The 21262-nt window shown below is 36.9% G+C and overlaps 1 protein-coding gene across 5 annotated transcripts in view; it reads left to right on the forward strand.

Moving 5' to 3' along the window:
* Positions 1-21262, forward strand: part of OPA1 (OPA1 mitochondrial dynamin like GTPase) — a 94108-nt gene that overhangs the window by 37003 nt on the left and 35843 nt on the right. For all 5 annotated transcript variants that reach the window (XM_081234675.1, XM_081234677.1, XM_081234676.1 and 2 more), the window contains 6 exons: positions 839-903; positions 1669-1745; positions 14689-14854; positions 16847-16999; positions 18367-18475; positions 18969-19048. In XM_081234675.1, coding sequence (XP_081090801.1) covers positions 839-903; positions 1669-1745; positions 14689-14854; positions 16847-16999; positions 18367-18475; positions 18969-19048 — 650 coding nt within the window. The remainder of the gene's footprint in view (positions 1-838; positions 904-1668; positions 1746-14688; positions 14855-16846; positions 17000-18366; positions 18476-18968; positions 19049-21262) is intronic.

Raw genomic sequence — 21262 nt, forward strand, 5'->3', positions numbered from 1 at the left:
AGATTCTTTACTTCCTTTGCTTTAACAGTTGCTTTTCATTCATTTACTATAAGATAGTATGTAGGAAAAGGAAAAATACAAATCTTCAGTTGTATGAGAGCAGGATTTTTCCTTTCAGGGGAAACATTGCTAGGAGCACATTACAAAATTTAAAGAGAAAGTTTGCAGTAGTGTTTGGGAGAAAGAACCTAGTATAACTATAGAGAACTCAGATTCTGCCTTTTTAGAGGAAAGAGAGTAAATGTGTTGGGAAGCAGAGCAGCCAGTGTACTTTCAGCTACATTGTACTGGTTGCTGAATCCCACGCTTTCCTGTTCCATGGCTTTGCTTGCTTCTGTAGTTTCATTTGGTGAGAGTATATCCTCGTTCCATTTTCTCATTAGGAGAGCCTACCTATTTATCCCATTAGTCCCTCAGCAGCCTTGTAAGTATTATTCTCATCTTACAGAAGAGCAAACTGAGGCAGAGAATAATTTACCTAAGTAACACACCCAGCATCAAACAGTAATAGATAATAGACCCAGGATTTGAATGGGGTTCAAAATCAGGATTGAGTTGGTTGTATGACTTCAGAGTTCCATGCTCTGAGCAGCTGTACTAAATTGTGTCAGCTGTGTGTTTTGTGGATTGAAAATGGAGAAACTAAAGTCAAAGGGATTAGTTTGGAAAACTGTTGCAGTAATGCTATTCTGAGATATTGAGAGCCCAGAGTACTCAGGAACTATCTGTGCACACTCAGAAATTCAGTTAATATAGCAGATATGTGAGAGATAGCCTTTAACCACTGCATCTGGAACTGAAGAGAATCCTCAAACGAGCATTTTTCCTTCTTCCTCAGCAACACGTTTTAACCTTGAAACTGAGTGGAAGAATAACTATCCTCGCCTGCGAGAACTTGACCGGGTAATATTTATGTACCTCATGTATTTTGTATATATCTAATTTAGTATTGTGCTCTAACAAAATTTATGTTGACAAGCAAAATCTGGTAAGCTAAATTGTTTTGGTTTTAACCATGATTACTAATTTAGAGTTGCAAGAATACATTTCCAGGAACAGTTGTCACTTTTACAAATAATTTAAATTATTTATTACATAATAAAAAAAGTAATTAGGGATCATAGGATATCCAAACAAGTGTTCAAAATTTTTTTCTGAAAAGGTGAAGAATAGTCTTCCAAGGTCTTATAAATTAACATATTTATGTAGTGTAAACTTAAAAATTATACATCAGCTTTTTAACCTTTTCACTGTTTATACTCTAAGTTAATAGGTCTTAAGTATTGGTTTTCCTTGATTTTAAAATGCCATCAGTTGTAAAACACAGCATCAGATTACTGTTAGTAATACACTAAATTAATGTGCGTTGATAACTTTCACATAACGTTTGTTACGTAAAAAACTTATCAGAACAAATGTTCTGTGAAAAACTGCATTCAGAGTTGAATAAGTAGACGTGTGTCAGTTTCTTTGTCCTTATCTGGATATTGGCATTCCTAAAGAAAGAGACTAGAAGAGAAGAGCGTTACTTGTTGGTCAGGCATGCTTCAAACCTAAGCCCAGCCAGTAGCTTGTCAGAGGGCTTCCTTTTAGTTACCTCTGAAAATCATGGCAGGGCAAATTGACTATCTTATGAAAATCTTACTTACGTATATCTATATTGCCTAGAACGAACTGTTTGAAAAAGCTAAAAATGAAATCCTCGATGAAGTTATCAGTCTGAGCCAGGTTACACCAAAACATTGGTGAGTATTTGACCTTTTCTCAAAGACTTTACTATGTGAATTATAATGGAATACTAAAATTTAGATTGATAAAGCAGTGGTTTATTGTAGCCTTGGCCTATCCCCCCAAACACTTAGTAAATAGGCAAGAACATAAAAGTATGTTTTTTTTGCAAAATCTAACCACTATTCTAGTCTAACCAATTAAATATTTTAAGTATAATGAATTATGTATTTATTATGTATCTCTGAGAAGAGATATTCTGAAAGATAGCTTTCTCCATGCTCTTTTGAAATCTTCATTCATCTTAGGTTTTTCTTTATCTTATACTTAATAAATACATAATTTTGATTTCTATCAAATCATTTAGGTAAAAGTTTTATCAAATTGTGCTTTAGCTAAGTATCAAACAGTCTAACAAAACTGGTTGCTCTTGTTGGATTACACGTAGATAACAAAACTACAGAGAAAGTTGATTTGTAAACGGAGAAGAGTATATTACTTTCAAATTCTCACATCTGCATAAGAACACTGGTGCTTTTGTAATATGTGTCTGATATGTTTTGTACAAATCACATTTGAAATTGAATCCTATTTGAGATTTTTTTTTAAATAGCAAGTAAATGCATTCTTTTGAAAAATACTCATGCAAATCGCTTTTAGGGCGATTTGTGTCACCTTCAATTTATGTTTTAGTAAATATTGGCACTCTTAAATATGTTGGAATGGCAGTAACCAAAATAGGTTCCATGTACCTCAAGCAAGCTACGTATAAATAGCTTAAATTTTTATAATCGTATTTTAATTAACAAATCCCTTATATAAAAATTATCTTTATAATGAAGTCTGTAGTATTTTAAGAATTTATTATTCTTGGAGCAGAACTGCCATTTATTATGAATATTTTCTGTAATTCTTCTATTTGCTCAGTTGAAGATTATCAAAATTGAACTTAGAGAGTAGTGTCCAGTCCTTAAGTTTGTATTCAGTACTACTAGTTTCCTCATGTTGGTGCCCTTTCTTCCTCAGTAGTGAACCCTTTTCTCTCTTCAAGTAGTCAAAATTTGCCTATTTTTAATCTCTCTCCTTATCCAAAAAAGAATTCTGATCTTATCTGTATTTGTTGATTGATTAATCATATATATATATATATATATATACATACACACAAAAAAACTTGTTCTCATTATTATTTGTATTTTAAGCCAGTTCTATGGCTTTCTATAAGTCATCCAGCTTTTGAAGTTTGCAAGAGATAGATATGTGTGTGTGTATATATGTATGTATGTGTATAGTATATACATATACATATACACACAGAATGAATAGTACTACTTACTAGGTTGTATGAAGATAATGTACAGAAAAAGTGATTTGTAAACTATGATAACTCATAATGCTGTTTATGGGAGAAACATGTGGTGCCTCTGAATTTCTGGCATCATCAAATGGAATGGTTCGTTTTGTTTGGACAGAGCAAGTCTGAAATCAAAGTGTACCTACACTTAAGCGAGCCTTGAAGATAAATCTAATTTACTTAATACACGGGTGGTGAAGGGAATTTGTGAAGGGACAAGAAACCTATATTGCCAGATTGCCTAGTGAGAAGGCAAGGGAGAGAACTAGGACATCTGGCTGCTAGAGATTTATTCTTTGAGCTGCTGGATCTTTTCATCACCACCACCCCCACCTCCGCCGCACCCTTTTTCCCCAGACGCTGTAGCTTAACACAAACATAGATCAAAATAGCAGGTCCTACTCTTAGCTGTTTGTGCCACATTGATTTCAACTGCATTGCACCCAAAATGTTTTATTTTTGTGACATAGTTGATGTTGTATCAGGTAGTATCTTTTTGCTGCTTAATGCCTTATGTGACATTTTAGGATACACCCTTAAGATGTTTATAATTATTTAAGTCACAGGACTGTTTGATCTGTATTTGGTCATCTGGAAGCACTGTTACAAGCATTTTGTCATTCTATACTTCAATCATATTTTAAGAAAGTTATTGGAGGTTTAGATTTGACATATGATTCATTAGAGTAAGAAATAGGCTCTCAGCACTTTCACACAATATACTTGATCTTTAGGAGTCGATTACGGACACTAAGCAGGAGATAGTTATTTTATCCTTATTTAGAAGGATAGCTGGCAGGATTTATAGAAATACACTTAAAAATGGTATCACAGTATACATACAATTTTTGATGAAAAGTATTAAGTTTATTTTGTTGAAGTTAAAAGAATGAAAGGAATATGGGAATGCACAGTTAAGTACCCTAACTCAGATGTAAGGAATCAAAAAAGATTTCTTATAATTTGAGATTTAAAGAGTGAATAGATGCTAGGTAAAGGCAGTGACCAGAATATTTCAGAGGCCAAGAGGTGAGAGCAAGAAAAGTGACACAAGTAACTGACGACAGGTACCTATGGCTTTAGCATAGAAGGAGGCAAGAGGCAGAAGATGAAACGGTGGATATAAGCAAGATATAGATGATTAAGGGCCTTAGAAACCATGTTTAGAAGCTTGAAATTTATCCCACAACCAGTGAGGGCCAATGAAGAGACTTAGGCAGATTTGCATTTTAGAAAGATTTTTGTAGTAGGGAAAGTGGAATACAGGTGGAGAAAACTGAGCAAGGAGATAGTTGACTGTTGAAATAATCTAGACCAGAAGAGATAGTGGCTTGAACTTGAATAGTGGTTGTGCAGGTGGAGAAGAGGAGACATTTTTGAGATATTTGAGAGGCTACCTAGAGGATAGGATTGACAGGATTTAGTGATTGGATGTGTAGGTAATACAGACGAGGAGCCAGTTAAACACTGAGTACATTTATATCCAGTAGTTATATTGCTAGGGCTCTATGGAAATGAAGATATTTTTGACGAAGATGAACACATAAGAATCTTCACCATGGTTTTGTTTATAAGTGTAAAAAATTGAAAACTTGTGTTTTTATTTGTAATTACATAATATTTGATTTATCCATAGAATGGATTACTATGCAGCCATTGAAAAATGTAGGATGTCAACATGGAAAACTATGTACAATATACTTTAATATTATATTTATTAAACAGTATGTGTAATATCACCTGTGTAAACACACAAATAGTAATGTAGGCATTGAATATTTTTAATGGTAAATTAAGCTTGTGAATAGTGGTCATTTAGTGAAAGAGACATTATGGAGGACTTCTTACTTTTTCTTTATTGGTTTTAAATTATATGGAGTAAGTCTTCTGCCATAAAAGAAGAAATTTTCATTTTGAAAAAAATTTTAATTAAAAGGGCATATAGGTAAAGTTCAGGAGATAAAGGGGGTGATAAATACAACTATAATGGTAATTGTATTTTGTGTATTAGTGGTATTTATCCCTGGACGATGGCAAAACTTAGAGAAGAGGTCTACAATCACCTAGAATATACACTGGGGGAACTGGTCGATGTGAGTAGAAGACTAATGGTCTGGAAGAGAGATTGTGGGATAAGGAGAACATCCACTTCCTGACTCTGAAGCACATTCAGCTAATGAGCAGCTTCCAGGCAGGAGAATTTGAGGACAGTTACTGCCTGTAAGGGAGGGTCAGGAAAGGTTTGAAGATGCAAGGAAAATGGAAAGAATGAGAATATAAAATGGTTTGTTTGTTATGGAACAAGGTATTGGAGGCACAATAAAAGTTATTGTGATGGAGGGGAGCAGAGGGAGTCTGGACAGAGGACAGCAGCTTAGTGATGGAAGGGCAAGTGAGCTGGGTAAGGATAAGTGACAGCAGCCACCTTTGGATTGGGAGGCTGCAGCCTCCTTTGAGAAAGTTACCTCAGGCTTGTCAGAATTTAGTGGTGTGGAATGTTGTTATGATCTCCTTGAAAGGGTGTCTCGGTTGTAGAGTCCTGTCCCATAGACTCCTAGGAAGAGATTAACAGACCATGTCTGTTCTGAGGCAGGAGCAGCAAAAGGCCTTGGTGGTCAGAGGCTGTATCCTGATTTTTTGTTCATCTTTCAGATATCTTGAGTTTGTGTTTAAAATTGTCTGAATAGATGGCCCTGACAAACTTTTCTTCTTCCACCTTGCTCTTAAAATTCTCCCATTATCTGTCATTAATGCTGTGACTAAATGGACTTTGTCCTTTTGATCCTCAATGGTGTATTCTCTCTGCATATTCTTTCTCTCTTTCCTTCTTTCCTTCCTTCCTCCCTTTCCTTCTTTCCTTCCTTTTGTTTTTATTGAAATACAGTTGACATACAATATCATGTTAGTTTCAGTGCACTACATAGTGATTTTTTTAACATCTTTATTAGAGTATAATTGCTTTACAATGGTATGTCAGTTTCTGCTTTATAACAAAGTAAATCAGTTATACATATGTCCCCATATGTCTTCCCTCTTGCATCTCCCTCCCTCCGACCCTCCCTATCCCACCCCTCTAGGTGGTCACAAAGCACCGAGCTGATGTCCCTGTGCTATGTGGCTGCTTCCCACTAGCTATCTATTTTATGTTTGGTAGTGTATATATGTCCATGCCACTCTCTCACTTTGTCCCAGCTTACCCTTCCCTCTCCCCATATCCTCAAGTCCATTCTCTAGTAGGTCTGCATCTTTATTCCCATCTTGCTCCTAGGTTCTTCTGACCATTTTCATTTTTTTTTATATTCCATATATATGTGTTAGCATACAGTATTTGTTTTTCTCTTTCTGACTTACTTCACTCTGTATGACAGTCTCTAGGTCCATCCACCTCACTACAGATAACTCAATTTTGTTTCTTTTTATGGCTGAATAATATTCCATTGTGTATATGTGCCACATCTTCTTTACCCATTCATCCGATGATGGACACCTAGGTTGTTTCCATCTCCTGGCTATTGTAAGTAGAGCTGCAATGAACATTTTGGTACATGACGCTTTTTAAATTATGGTTTTCTCAGGGTATATGCCCAGTAGTGGGATTGCTAGGTCGTATGGTAGTCCTATTTTGAGTTTTTTGAGGAAATTCCGTACTGTTCTCCATAGTGGGTGTATCAATTTATATTCCCACCAACAGTGCAACAGGGTTCCCTTTTCTCCACACCCTCTCCAGCATTTATTGTTTGTAGATTTTTTGATGGTGGCCATTCTGACCAGTGTGAGATGATATCTCATTGTAGTTTTGATTTGCATTTCTCTAATGATTAATGATGTTGAGTGTTCTTTCATGTGTTTGTTGGCAATCTGTATATCTTCTTTGGAGAAATGTCTATTTAGGTCTTCTGCCATTTTTGGATTGGGTTGTTTCTTTTTGATATTGAGCTGCATGAGTTGCTTGTATGTTTTGGAGGTTAATCCTATGTCAGTTGCTTCATTTGCAAATATTTTCTCCCATTCTGAGGGTTGTTTTTTCATCTTGTTTATGGTTTCCTTTGCTGTGCAAAAGCTTTTAAGTTTCATTAGGTCCCATTTATTTATTTTTGTTATTATTTCCATTTCTCTAGGAGGTGGGTCAAAAACGATCTTGCTGTGATTTATGTCATAGAGTGTTCTGCCTATGTTTTCCTCTAAGAGTTTGATGGTGTCTGGCCTTACATTTAGGTCTTTAATCCATATTGAGTTTATTTTTGTGTATGGTGTTACGGAGTGTTCTAATTTCATTCTTTCACATGTAGCTGTCCAGTTTTCCCAGCACCGCTTATTGAAGAGGCTGTCTTTTCTCCACTGTATATTCTTGCCTCCTTTATCAAAAATAAGGTGACCATATGTGCGTGGGTTTATCTCTGGGCTTTCTATCCTGTTCAGTTGATCTGTATTTCTGGTTTTGTGCCAGTACCATACTGTCTTCATTACTGTAGCTTTGTAGTATAGTCTGAAGTCAGGGAGCCTGATTCCTCCAGCTCCCTTTTTCTTTCTCAAGATTCCTTTGGCTATTTGGGGTCTTTTGTGTTTCCATACAAATTGTGAAATTTTTTGTTCTAGTTCTGTGAAAAGTACCAGTGGTAGTTTGATAGGGATTGCATTGAATCTGTAGATTGCTTTGGGTAGTAGAGTCATTTTCACAATATTGATTGTTCCAATCCAAGAACATGGTATATCTCTCCATCTATTTGTATCATCTTTACTTTCTTTCATCAGTGTCTTATAATTTTCTGCATACAGGTCTTTTGTCTCCTTAGGTAGGTTTATTCCTAGATATCTTATTCTTTTTGTTGCAGTGGTAAATGGGAGTGTTTTCTTAATTTCACTTTCAGATTTTTCATCATTAATGTGTAGGAATGCAAGAGGTTTCAGTGCATTAACTTTGTATCCTGCTACTTTACCAAATTCATTGATTAGTTCCAGTAGTTTTCTGGTAGCATCTTTAGGATTCTCTATGTATAGTATCATGTCATCTGCAAACAGTGACAGCTTTACTTCTTCTTTTCTGATTTGGATTCCTTTTATTTCTTTTTCTTCTCTGATTGCTGTGGCTAAAACTTCCAAAAACTATGTTGAATAATAGTGGTGAGTGTGGGCAACCTGTCTTGTTCCTGATCTTAGTGGAAATGGTTTCAGTTTTTCACCATTGAGGATGATGTTGGCTGTGGGTTTGTCATGTATGGCCTTTATTATGTTGAGGAAAGTTCCCTCTATTCCTACTTTCTGGACGGTTTTTATCATAAATGGGTGTTGAATTTTGTCGAAAGCCTTCTCTGCTTCTATTGAGGTGATCATATGGTTTTTCTCCTTCAGTTTGTTAATATGGTGTATCACGTTGATTGATTTGTGTATATTGAAGAATCCTTGCATTCCTGGGATACATCCCACTTGATCATGGTGTATGATCCTTTTAATGTGCTGTTAGATTGTGTTTGCTAGTATCATTTGTTGTGGGTTTTTTTTTTTTTTTTTTGCGTTACACGGGCCTCTCACTGTTGTGGCCTTTCCCATTGCGGAACACGGGCTCCGGACACACAGGTTAAGCGGCCATGGCTCACGGGCCCAGCCGCTCCGCGGCATGTAGGATCTTCATGGACCAGGGCATGAACCTGTGTCCCCTGCATTGGCAGATGGACTCTCAACCACTGCACCACCAGGGAAGCCCTGTTTGCTAGTATTTTTTTGAGGATTTTTGCATCTGTGTTCATCAGTGATATTGGCCTGTATTTTTCTTTCTTTGTGACATCTTTGTCTGGCTTTGGTATCAGAATGATGGTGGCCTTGTAGAATGAGTTTGGGAGTGTTCCTACCTCTGCTATATTTGGAAGAGTTTGAGAAGGATAGGTATTAGCTTTTCTGTAAATGTTTGATAGAATTCACCTGTGAAGCCATCTGGTCCTGGGCTTTTGTTTGTTGGAAGATTTTTAATCACAGTTTCAAATTCAGTGCTTGTGATTGGTCTGTTCATACTTTCTATTTCTTCCTGCTTCAGTCTCGGAAGGTTGTGCATTTCTAAGAATTTGTCCATTTCTTCCAGGTTGTCCATTTTATTGGCATAGAGTTGCTTGTAGTAATCGCTCATGATCCTTTGTATTTCTGCAGTGTCAGTTTTTACTTCTCCTTTTTCATTTCTAATTCTATTGATTTGAGTCTTCTCCCTTTTTTTCTTGATGAGTCTGGCTAATGGTTTATCAATTTTGTTTATCTTCTCAAAGAACCAACTTTTAGTCTTATTGATCTTTGCTATCTTTTCCTTCATTTCTTTTTCATTTATTTCTGATCTGATCTTTATGATTTCTTTCCTTTTGCTAACTTTGGGGTTTTTTTGTTCTTCTTTCTGTAATTGCTTTAGGTGTAAGTTTAGGTTGTTTATTTGAGATGTTTCTTGTTTCTTAAGGTAGGCTTGTATAGCTATAAACTTCCCTCTTAGAACTGCTTTTGCTGCATCCCATAGATTTTGGGTCATTGTGTTCTCATTGTCATTTGTTTCTAGGTATGTTTTGATTTCCTCGTTGATTTTTCCAGTGATCTCTTGGTTCTTAAGTAGTGTGTTCTTTAGCCTCCATGTGTTTGTATTTCTTACAGATTTTTTCCTGTAATTGATATGTAGTCTCATAGTGTTCTGGTTGGAAAAGATACGATTTCAATTTTCTTAAATTTACCAAAGCTTGATTTGTGACCCAAGATGTGGTCTATCCTGGAAAATGTTCCATGGGCACTTGAGAAGAATGTGTCCTGTTGTTTGTGGATGGAATGTCCTATAAATATCAATTAAGTCCATCTTGTTTAGTGTATCATTCAAAGCTTGTGTTTCCTTATTTATTTTCATTTTGGATGATCTGTGCATTGGTGAATGTGGGGTGTTAAAGTCCCCTACTATAATTGTATTACTGTCGATTTTCCCTTTTATGGCTGTTATATTTGCCTTATGTATTGAGGTGCTCCTATGTTGGGTGCATAAATATTTACAATTGTTACATCTTCTTCTTGGATTGATCCCTTGACCATTATGTATTGTCCTTCTTTGTCTCTTGTAATACTCTTTATTTTAACATCTGTTTTGTCTGATATGAGTATTGCTACTCCAGCTTTCTTTTGATTTCCATTTGCATGGAATATCTTTTTCCATCCCCTCACTTTCAGTCTGTATGTGTCCCTAGGTCTGAATTGGGTCTCTTGTAGACAGCATATATACGGGTCTTGTTTTTGTATCCGGCCAGTGTATGTCTTTTGGTTGGAGCATTTAATCCATTTACATTTAAGGTAATTATCGATATGCATGTTCATATTACCATTTTCTTAATTGTTTTGGGTTTATTATTGTAGGTCTTTTCCTTCTCTTGTGTTTCCTGCCTGGAGAAGTTCCTTTAGCATTTGTTGTAAAGCTGGTTTGGTGGTGCTGAATTCTCTTAGCTTTTGCTTGTCTGTAGAGCTTTTAATTTCTCTGTCAAATCTGAATGAGATCCTTGCTGTGTAGAGTAATCTTGGTTGTAGGTTTTTCTCTTTCATCACTTTAAATATGTCCTGCCACTCCCTTCTGGATTGCAGGGTTTCTGCTGAAAGATCAGCTGTTAACTTTATGGGGATTCCCCTGTGGGTTACTTGTTGTTTTTCCCTTGCTGCTTTTAATATTTGTTCCTTGTATTTAATTTCTGATAGTTTGATTAATATGTGTCTTGGCATGTTTCTCCTTGGATTTATCCTGTATCGGACTCTCTGTGCTTCCTGGGCTTGATTAACTATTTCCTTTCACATAGTAGGGAAGTTTTCAACTATAATGTCTTCAAATATTTTCTCAGTCCCTTTCTTTATCTCTTCTTCTTCTAGGACCCCTATAATTTGAATGTTGGTGCGTTTAATGGTGTCCCAGAGGTCTCTGAGACTGTCCTCAATTCTTTTCATTCTTTTTTCTTTAGTCTGCTCTGCAGTAGTTGTTTCCACTATTTTATCTTCCAGGTCACTTATCTGTTCTTCTGCCTCAGTTATTCTGCTATTGATCCCTTGAGAGAATTTTTAATTTCATTTATTGTGTTGTTCATCATTGTTTGTTTCCTCTTTAGCTCTTCTGGGTCCTTGTTAAACATTTCTTGTATTTTCTCCGTTCTATTTCCAAGATTTTGGCTCATGTTTACTATCATTATTCTGAATTGTTTTTCAGGTAGACTGCCGATCTCCTCTTCATTTGTTAGGTCTGATGGGTTTTTACCTTGCTCCTTCATCTGCTGTGTGTTTCTCTCTCTTTTCATTTTGCTTAACCTACCGTGTTTGGGGTATCCTTTTCACAGGCTGCAGGTTCGTAGTTTCCGTTGTTTTTGGTGTCTGTCCCCAGTGGCTAAGGTTGGTTCGGTGGGTTGTGTAGGCTTCCTTGTGGAGGGGACTAGTGCCTGTGTTCTGGTGGATGAGGCTGGATCTTGTCTTTCTGGTGGACAGGTCTACATCTGGTGGTGTGTTTTGGGGTGTCTGTAGCCTTATTATGATTTTAGGCAGCCTCTGTGCTAATGGATGGGGTTGTGTTCCTGTCTTGCTAGTTGTTTGGCATAGGGTGTCCAGCACTGTAGCTTGCTGGTCGTTGAGTGGAGCTGGGTCTTGGCTTTGAGCTGGAGATCTCTGGGAGATTTTCACCGTTTGATATTATGTGGAGCTGGGAGTCTCTTGTGGACCCGTGTCCTGAACTTGGCTCTCCCACCTCAGTGGCACAGCCCTGATGCCGGGTTGGAGCACCAAGAGCCTGTCCTCCACATGGCTCAGAATAAAAGGGAGAAACTAGGAAAGAAAGAAAGAAGAAGATAAAATAAAGTAAAAAAAAATAAAGTTATTAAAATAAAAAATTATTATTAAGAAAAGAAGTTTTTTTAAGTAATTAAAAAAACAAAAACGGACAGACAGAACCCTAGGACAAATGGTAAAAGCAAAGTTATACAGACAAAATCACACACAGAAGCATACACATACACACTAATAAAAAGGGGAAAACGTGAAAAAATATATATATATCGTTGCCCCCAAAGTCCACCTCCTCAATTTGGGATGATTCGTTGTCTATTCAGGTATTCCACAGATGCAGGGTACATCAAGTTGATTGTGGAGATTTAATCCGCTGCTCCTGAGGCTGCTGGGATAAACTTCCTTTTCTCTTCTTTGTTCGCACAGCTCCCGGGGTTCAGCTTTGGATTTGGCCCCGCCTGTGCGTGTAGGTCGCCTGAGGGCGTCCGTTCTTCACTCACACAGGACGGGGTTAAAGGAGTAGCTGCTTCATGGGCTCTGGCTCACTCAGGCCGGGGGGTGGGGGGGGTGGGGGGGGTGGGGGGGTGGGGGGGGGGGTGGGGGGGGGGCATGGAGGCGGGGCGAGCCTGCAGCGGCAGAGGCCGTGGTGACGTTGCACCAGCCTGAGGCGGCAGCTTGAGACTATTTCCCAGACTGCCTTCCGGCCAGCCATGGCGCACTAGCCCCCTTCAGGCTGTGTTCACGCCGCCAACCCCAGTCCTCTCCCTGTGGTCTGACCTCCGAAGCCCGAGCCTCAGCTCCCAGCCCCGCCCACCCCGACGGATGAGCACACAAGCCTCTCAGGCTGGTGAGTGCTGGTTGGCACCGATCCTCTGTGCGGGGATCTCTCCGCTTTGCCCTCCGCACCCCTGTTGCTGTGCTCTCCTCCGTGGCTCCGAAGCTTCCCCCTCCGCCACCCGCAGTCTCCGCCCGTGAAGGGGCTCCTAGTGTGTGGAAACCTTTCCTCCTTCACAGCTCCCTCCCACTGGTGCAGGTCCTGTCCCTATTCTTTTGTCTCTGTTTTTTCTTTTGCCCTACCCAAGTACATAGGGAGTTTCTTGCCTTTTGGGAGGTATGAGGTCTTCTGCCAGCGTTCAGTAGGTGTTCTGTAGGAGTTGTTCCACATGTAGATGTATTTCTGATGTATTTGTGGGGAGGAAGGTGATCTCCACATCTTACTCTTCTGCCATCTTGAAGCTCCTCCTCTACATAGTGATTTGACATTTGCATACATTATGGAACTAAGTTACTAAGTCTAGTAACCATCTGTCCCCATACAAAGTTATTACAATATTATTGGTCATGTTCTTCATGCTGTATGTTACATCCCCACGACTTATTTATTTTACAGCTGTATGTTTATACCTCTTTATCTTCTTCCCGTGTTTTGTCCTCCCTCCCATACTCTTTTTTTGTGTGTGTTTAAGGGGAAAAAGACCTGAAAATTATCAAGGGAAGACCTTCAGCTAAGCTCATTGACCCAGTAGACTTAGTTTTACACAAAATATTGAGTGAGTATGAGTCAACTTGCATGGCAGGAAGTGTTGGCTCTCCTCACCCAAGAAAAGTGCAGTTTGGCTTTTGGACAGAAGGGGGTGTTTCTGTTGCCCTGAGCTTTGTAACTCCATCCTAAAAGGTGAGGTTACTCCTAAGACTGATCATTTGATAAACACGGTGTTTTTGTATCTTTTAGCACTGTATAACAGTAAAGATTAGTTTGGGAGAAGCCAAATAAATATTTTCTAGAGATTTCAAATTTTTTCTTGATTGAAGTACTTTTCTTTTTTCTATTTAAAGAACCGTATTCTTGTAAGATGTCTTTTAAAAGGTAGAATTTTCAGCTTGATTATTCATCCTTTATATTATCATGAAATGTAGAACAATTTTACCTAGCAATATCCCATAATGTCTCTGTGCTTTGTGCTGTGGTCTGATAAATTGTTAAAATCATACCAAGAAGTTTACAGTCTTGGACTCTACTTCACAGTCAACACATATAAAGTATATATTAATATTAGGTAAATGACCACATAAAAAGATACTTGGACTTATTAGTCATTAGGGAAATGCAAATTAAAACCATAATGAGATACCACTGTAAACCTATTACAGTGACAAAAATGAAAATGACTAATCATATCAAATGTTGGCAAGATGTAGAGGATCTAGAACTCTCATACGCCTCTGGTGGGAATGTCAAATGGTTCAACCAATTTGGAAAACATTTTGGCAGTATCTTATAAAGTTAAATATATAATTACCATATGATCCAGCCATTCCACTCCTAGATATTTGCCCAAGAGGAATAAGAGCATATGTCATACAAAGACTTGTACATGAATGCTCATAGCAGCTTTATTTGTGATAGCCAGCAACTGGAAACAGCCCAAATGTCCATCAGCAGGTGAATAAGTAAACAGATTTATGCAATGGAATATTACTCAGCAAAAAAGGAAGTGAAATATTAATATACACAACAATATGGATGAATCTCAAAGTAATTATGCTGATGAAAGAAGACAGAGAAAATAAGAGTACATGCTACCTGACTGCATTTATATTAAATTGTAGAAAATATAAACTAAGCTGTAGTGACAGAAAGTAGATCCAGTGGTTACAACTTTTGAGGATGATGAATAAGTTCATTATCTTGATTGCGGTGATACATAGGCATGTACATATGTCAAAACTTTAAATATGTACAATTTATTGTAAGTTGATACTTCAATAAAGCTGCTTATAAAAGCTTAATATTATATTTGAATTTGGTGTTCTTGGAACTTTTTTTTTTTTTTTTTTAATTTCAGGGAGGAAATTCTTCAGCAGTCTTTGTGGGAAAGAGTATCAACTCATGTGATTGAAAACATCTATCTTCCAGCTGCACAGACCATGAATTCTGGAACTTTTAATACGACAGTGGATATCAAGCTTAAACAGTGGACTGATAAGCAGCTTCCTAATAAAGCAGTCGAGGTTAGGATATAATTTAATTAAATGGGTAAGAAGCATTATGTGAAGGGATTAAGAGCTGTGAATTTTAGGTTTTATTCCTATCACAGCCACTATCTTTCTCTTTCGTCCTTATGCTCCTTTTATTCTATATTCTTAATCTCTGTATTGGGATTAACCTTAATGCTCCTACCAGTTACTACTGTCAAAAAAATTTACTAATTGCTATGGTGTTGGTCTGAGGGTACTGGTTCTCCTTCCAAAGGGAGCATTTAACAAAACCGGCAAAATTTGTTTGAATGTGAAATATTTTTAACTTCTTGTGTAGTTAGAGATTCCATAAGGAAAATGTTTAATGGATGAAACTTTTATTTGTTGATTTTCTGCAGGGCTCAATTTTACTTAAATAATTATTTCCTTAGTTAGGACCCTGCCAGAAGTTAGACTACGAATTGTAAGAAAGTACCTTAGAGAATGCCTTTCTGATACCCATGTATCTTGGCTCTACCACTTTGTAGCTATGCGATCCTTGGGCTGTTTGCTTCATAGCCTTCCTGTTTTCTCATCTATAAAATAAGGATGAAAGTGTTGCCTACATCACAAATCGTTGTGAGGAGTCAAGGAGTTAACATATGTAGAATACTTAGACAGTATCTGCTCCATAGTAACCATTTGGTAAATGCCAGCTGCTATTATGATCATCATCCAAGTTGATCTTGCCAGGCACATTACTCTGAAGAATGATTGTTGTAGATAAAGAGCCAGTGTGTCCTTTGCTTCGGTGTGAAGTTGCTCACAAAATTAGAATCCGTGTTGAAAATAATTTTGTTTTTCATACCTACCTTAGAAACAAAATGTCAGTGTCTAATTATTCAGGTGTATTTTACCCCTTTCCTGTCCTTCCAGTCCTTGCTTCTTTATCTCTGTTCTCAATTGCCTCAAGTCTCTTTTTCTAAGAACTCTTACAGCCACTCTATCTAAGCTCCACGTTGCTGACCCCTGGTCTCGACACATTTCCCCCTAAAGTAAGTGAGAGCTGCTGCCGCTTCTTCTCCTCACTACTGGCTCTAACATTTTTCTGGACCCTAAGGTTCAAGCAGCAGAAGTGATCATAAAAATGGCAAGTGATTCTGTCTTTTGCTGCTTTCTCCCTTCACACATAGGTGTGGTAGAAAGACGTGAACCTGCTGAAGGTCAGGAAACAGATTTTAATACCTTACTCTATATTCTTGGACAGTCACCTTTTTTTATGCCATAATTTCTTAATGTTTAAAACGAAGAGGGCTAGATATAAAATACAATATTAAGTAGCCCACTTAGTCCTAAGTAGGTTTAGTTCTTAATTTCTTTTGACACTGTGCTCTCCTTTCACTGTTCAGATAATTGGGAATTAGCAATAGTACAAGGCTGAATAATACTCACCTGTGTTCGAAAGTATTGACACACTACCTCATATATTTGCATAAGGGCAAAGATGTGAAAAAACTAAATCATTAAGAAATGTTAAACTTCTTACGGTATGGAAGAAGCAGGCAAGCTTAGATGTTGTAGAGAGTGAAGTAAATAAGTAAGTGAACCGAGTCTGGTGGCTGATGTGGCCTGCGTGCCTTCCCTGAAGGGACAGGCAGCTCCTGTTTAGCTCCAGCGGGTGAAGGTGTGCAGGAACATGGGCCCAGTGTTGCCAGGTGGTTCAAGTGAGGCTGGAAACATGGATTTTGTAGGAAGTCTCTCAGGTTTTAAATGTTGGTTACTAATTTTTTAAAATTTGAGTCGCTGTGTATGTATAGCGAAACATGTCAGGAGGCCAAGTCTATTCCACCAGCTACCAGTATGAGCTCTTGAGGGCAGAGTTTATATTTGCTATACCTTTTTTAAAAAGTGTGATTTCATATGTATTTTCTGATAAACTGATTTATCACATCTACTTGGCTTAAATTCATGTGTTTATTTTTCTTGTTACAGATTAAATGAAAGTATGCAATATAGATGCAGCTTTTTTCTTTTAAATCATTCTAGGTTGCTTGGGAGACCCTACAAGAAGAGTTTTCCCGCTTCATGACAGAACCGAAAGGAAAAGAGCATGATGACATATTTGATAAACTTAAAGAGGCTGTTAAGGAAGAAACTATTAAACGCCACAAGTGGAATGATTTTGCAGAGGACAGCTTGGTATGTCGTTTGTGTATTAGGGTGCCAGCCTAATTTTTTTATATAATTTCTCAAATTGATATTCTTTTATAGAATATTTTTATATGACTATTTAAATTAGGTTCTGAATTGAAAATAATGAAGGAAAGAAATAGATTTACGAAATATAATTGGCCTTTTGACGTTTTTGTGCCCTTCTAAAATCGCCCTCTGCTATTTCTTCCTTGGCTGTCATTTCAGAAGAAACTCAAACCTTGCAGTAAACAGGTTTCTATAAACTTCCACAGAATTTACATGGGCCTGAACTACGGATAGCTGCTTCTCATTTTATACCCTCAGTGGTAAAAAAGAATTAGATGCATTGGTTTTCAGTGGAGTTGAGTCAAAATGTTAGATTCCTAAAATCATAATGCTAACCACCATGTGTTGGATGCTTACAAGGTACCAGAAACTCTATGTATTTTGTAAGCATTATTTTATTTTGTTCTTAAGCAGTTCTATTGTTGTCATTGGCAAAGCTGGGATGCGAGCCCCATTGTGTCTTAATTGTAAAGCCTGTCTCCTGACCTTCATCACCTGATAAATCTTTTGTTATGTAGAATGTTCTCATCACCTAATCAAACCTTTTTTAACCACCCACTCTGTTCAGACAGTTATGGGAGGAACTGTTGAAAGATAAGATTGAGCAGTTTTCTAAAAATGCATATTTCACTGTGGGCTGATCGTAATTATAGGGTTTTTTTTAAGAAATTTGTCTTCATATTTGAAAACCATATCCATTCTTGTCAAATGCCTTAATAAGAGGCTTACTGAGAGAGAGTGGTGCCGTTTTCATTCATTCATTAATTCAAAAGCTATAAGATTTGGAAACCAATTTTCTTACAATAAATAACTAACATTTACTTATGTTTGTCTAGACCTCTTAAGCTTCCTTCCATTACATTTTGCATTGGTGTTAACAGTGAGATAATGGTTATTGTTTTTTTTTCTCCTCTCCATTTTGAAAATGCTAACACATAGGTCATATGGCAAAAAAGAAGCAGTAGAGATGATCTGAATCATTAGCTCCTGAATACCAGGGTTCTAGGGTGTAATTTTATGTAGTTAAATATGTAATTCTCTACCCACCCCCCAACCCCCAACTATCTTCTCGATGGTGAGCTCATTTAATTCAGGCTAGGAGGAAATCTCCACTGTTTTATTTTTTAGACAGAAAACTGACAAATAAGCAGGCAGATAATAGGATTTGTGTGGGAGGGACATACTTTTATGTTGTTGTAGATACATCTGCTAGTTTGGATATTTGCTGAGCTGTCAATTAGAATTAAAATTGCTAAAATGACAAGATATACATCAAAATAGCTGTTTTTCTTTCGTTGTTGTTTCAGAGGGTTATTCAGCACAATGCTTTAGAAGATCGGTCCATATCTGATAAACAGCAATGGGATGCAGCTATTTACTTTATGGAAGAGGCTCTTCAGGCTCGTCTCAAGGATAGTAAGTAGGGACATGGGTTATTGAGTTTTGAGTATTCTCAGTGGATAAAGAGTCATCTAACTTTAGTGAACATTGGTTTAAAAAAAAAATCTAACATCTCAAGTTCTTTGTCAGTACTATTCTAGTTGAATATTATTTGTGCAATTTTTTGGTCAACTGCTTGTAACTATTAAAAATGTTAAATTGGACACATGGTATTTATATGTACTTATATTCTAAAAAGCTGTAATTCAGGCGATTTTAGTGTTTGCTACTATACTTATGGGAACTTTATAAGCAATTATACTTTTCATAGATTCTAAACATATATAATTCTTTCTTATATATGTACCATATCAATTATATAGTTTTATTCTTTATTTCAACTGACTTCATATTGACACAGTGTTTCGAAGTGGTTAAGAAAGCAAGATAGTATTAGTTATAATTTATGTACCTGGTAAGTGATAAAATTCCTGATAAATTTAAAAAAAATTTTTTTTAATTTTTCTAGCTGAAAATGCAATTGAAAATATGGTAGGTCCAGATTGGAAAAAGAGGTGGTTATACTGGAAGAATCGAACCCAAGAACAGGTAAAAACAAACAAATCTTTGGCATTTTAATTCAGGCATTAAAATATAACCTCTGAATGCCTCTAAGCCAAACTTAATAATTTCAAATATTTTATATCAGCCTTTCTAAAAGACAATAAATCTTTAGAAAAAACAGTAAACTACAAAAGAAAGTTTAAAAAAAATGAGGTAGCATTTTTTGTTCAAAAGAGTGGTTGATTACTTTGTTCAAGTGCCTATTTGAGGTAAGATGAAGATTAAATTTATAAACAGAAGAAAAAATGACAAGGACTTCAGAGGATGTAGAATGAATGTGATTAGAATAAAAGATATAATGACTTTTTTTAAAACCTTATTCTATTATTATCACTGGATTTTTCTGTTAGTCGTCTATTTAAATTATTTTATTCTTTTGCATTTTTTGCTCCTGTGTTCACAAAATAAGCATAAAAATTCAGACAGGAAGTAGAATGATAGAATTCATATTATAAACATTTAATGATCACTTTAAAAGAACAAAATGGTACAGGCAAGTATAAATAACTTTACAAATGAATAAATAGAGAGAAAATGTGTAATCATTAAAATCCTCCCCCCCTTCCCCCCACCTGTTTTTATTCTTTCCTTGCTGTTATAGCTTCTTTTCCTATTAGCATTGAGTCTTACACCACCATCTCTTTCTTATGTTAACTCCTTAAATAAAAGATTGTAAATAGAATATAGAATCAAAATACATAGATGAAGGAAGTAATGAATAAGAAAAAGAGGTGGCATCTAATTTACTTTCCTTTCTTCCTTCCTTGAATCCATGTAATTAGAGAAATGAGACCATCAGATGTGTGTATATTGAGAGAGCAGATAAAGAGAATGAAAAATTACCAAATGACATATCATTCCTATTCTTTTTTTATTTTTTTGTTTTTATTTTAAATACAGAGTTAATTATATAATCAACACCCTATGTTTTTCTGGTTTTATGCATTTCTTGTTTCGTAAGATATCTATCAGATGTAAGTCACAGTTTGTCTTAAAATAGTGAGGGGACAGTCTTCCTCTTCTCTTTTTTTTTTTCTGATAATGATTTTTGTGGGAAAATGAGTCACTCAGAGACTGAAAAGAAGCTGAAGAAATGGACAGAGTTAGTGGTTGGGTCATGCGTGTATTCAGAGTGCATCAGTTATCTCTGCTATACAGATGGGCTGTGAGGAGGCGGTCTTTCAGAACAGAATTCCTAGGGGATGCATCAGAGGTTTCTGACTTTGAGACAGATAGAGGCATTGATTAGAAAGAACTGGTGTAAGGCAGATAAACTCCAAAGAAAAATGGCGTCTGACCTTTAAGGCTTAGTGAAATTAGGCCTAATTAGGTCTAGAGCAATCAGTGATGGCAGAACTTCCCTCAGCAACTAGTAGTAAATATGCTTTGGCCAAACATTCTCAGAGAGGAATGATTCCTGGTTGTAAGTTACTTTCTCAGGAACTTGAACCCATAGGGAATCCCTTTAAGAGAAGCAGAGGAATTAGTTTTACTGTCAGTGCAAGGATCTGTAGCCTAGAAGAGGAATTTGGAAACCCTTCAGAGAAGAGCTTCTCCTAGGGTTTCAGGGCAGCATGTGTAAGACTCAGTCTGACTGTAGAACAAACAGAGGCCATAGTTTGGAGTGTAGAGGGGAGGGACAGGAGAACCGCTGGGGAGGTGTTTGTATACGCAGGTTTTGTTTTCTCTGTCAAAGCAAAGCGTCATGTCAGACTCACCGACTCAAGCTCTCCTCTAACCTCTCTAACCCTCCCACTCCCAGTTGAAAACACTGGTCCAGCCTTCATACCTGGAGTTTTCAGTGAGAAACAGATTCTAGAAGTTGAGAATATCCCTAGGTCCCACACTGCAAATTTAGATAGCTGTGTAACAGTTCCTTTTCTTTTTGAGTTGGCAGGATTTAGCAGGAAAAGAAACTTAAGATTGTCCTTTGCTAAAGATGAGAAATCCATGTTCTGAAAACTATATTTTGCTTTTATATTGTTACTTTTTCCTAATCTTCTGGGGAAAAACTATTCCTTTGAAACATTTTCACTTTGAGCTAAACTAATGGAAATCTTGGTCAGGATAGATGGGAGAGTGGTGTTCTCCTGAACAACCAGCATGGTGGACACAGGTGGACAGGTGGAAGTGAAACAGGGCAGGAAAAGTGGGAGAATATAGTTGGAATTTTCCTTCCTGTCTCAGACCAAATAGCAG

The sequence above is a fragment of the Mesoplodon bidens genome (assembly GCF_964165515.1).
Source record: "Mesoplodon bidens genome assembly, chromosome: 5".
Taxonomy (NCBI): domain Eukaryota; kingdom Metazoa; phylum Chordata; class Mammalia; order Artiodactyla; family Ziphiidae; genus Mesoplodon; species Mesoplodon bidens.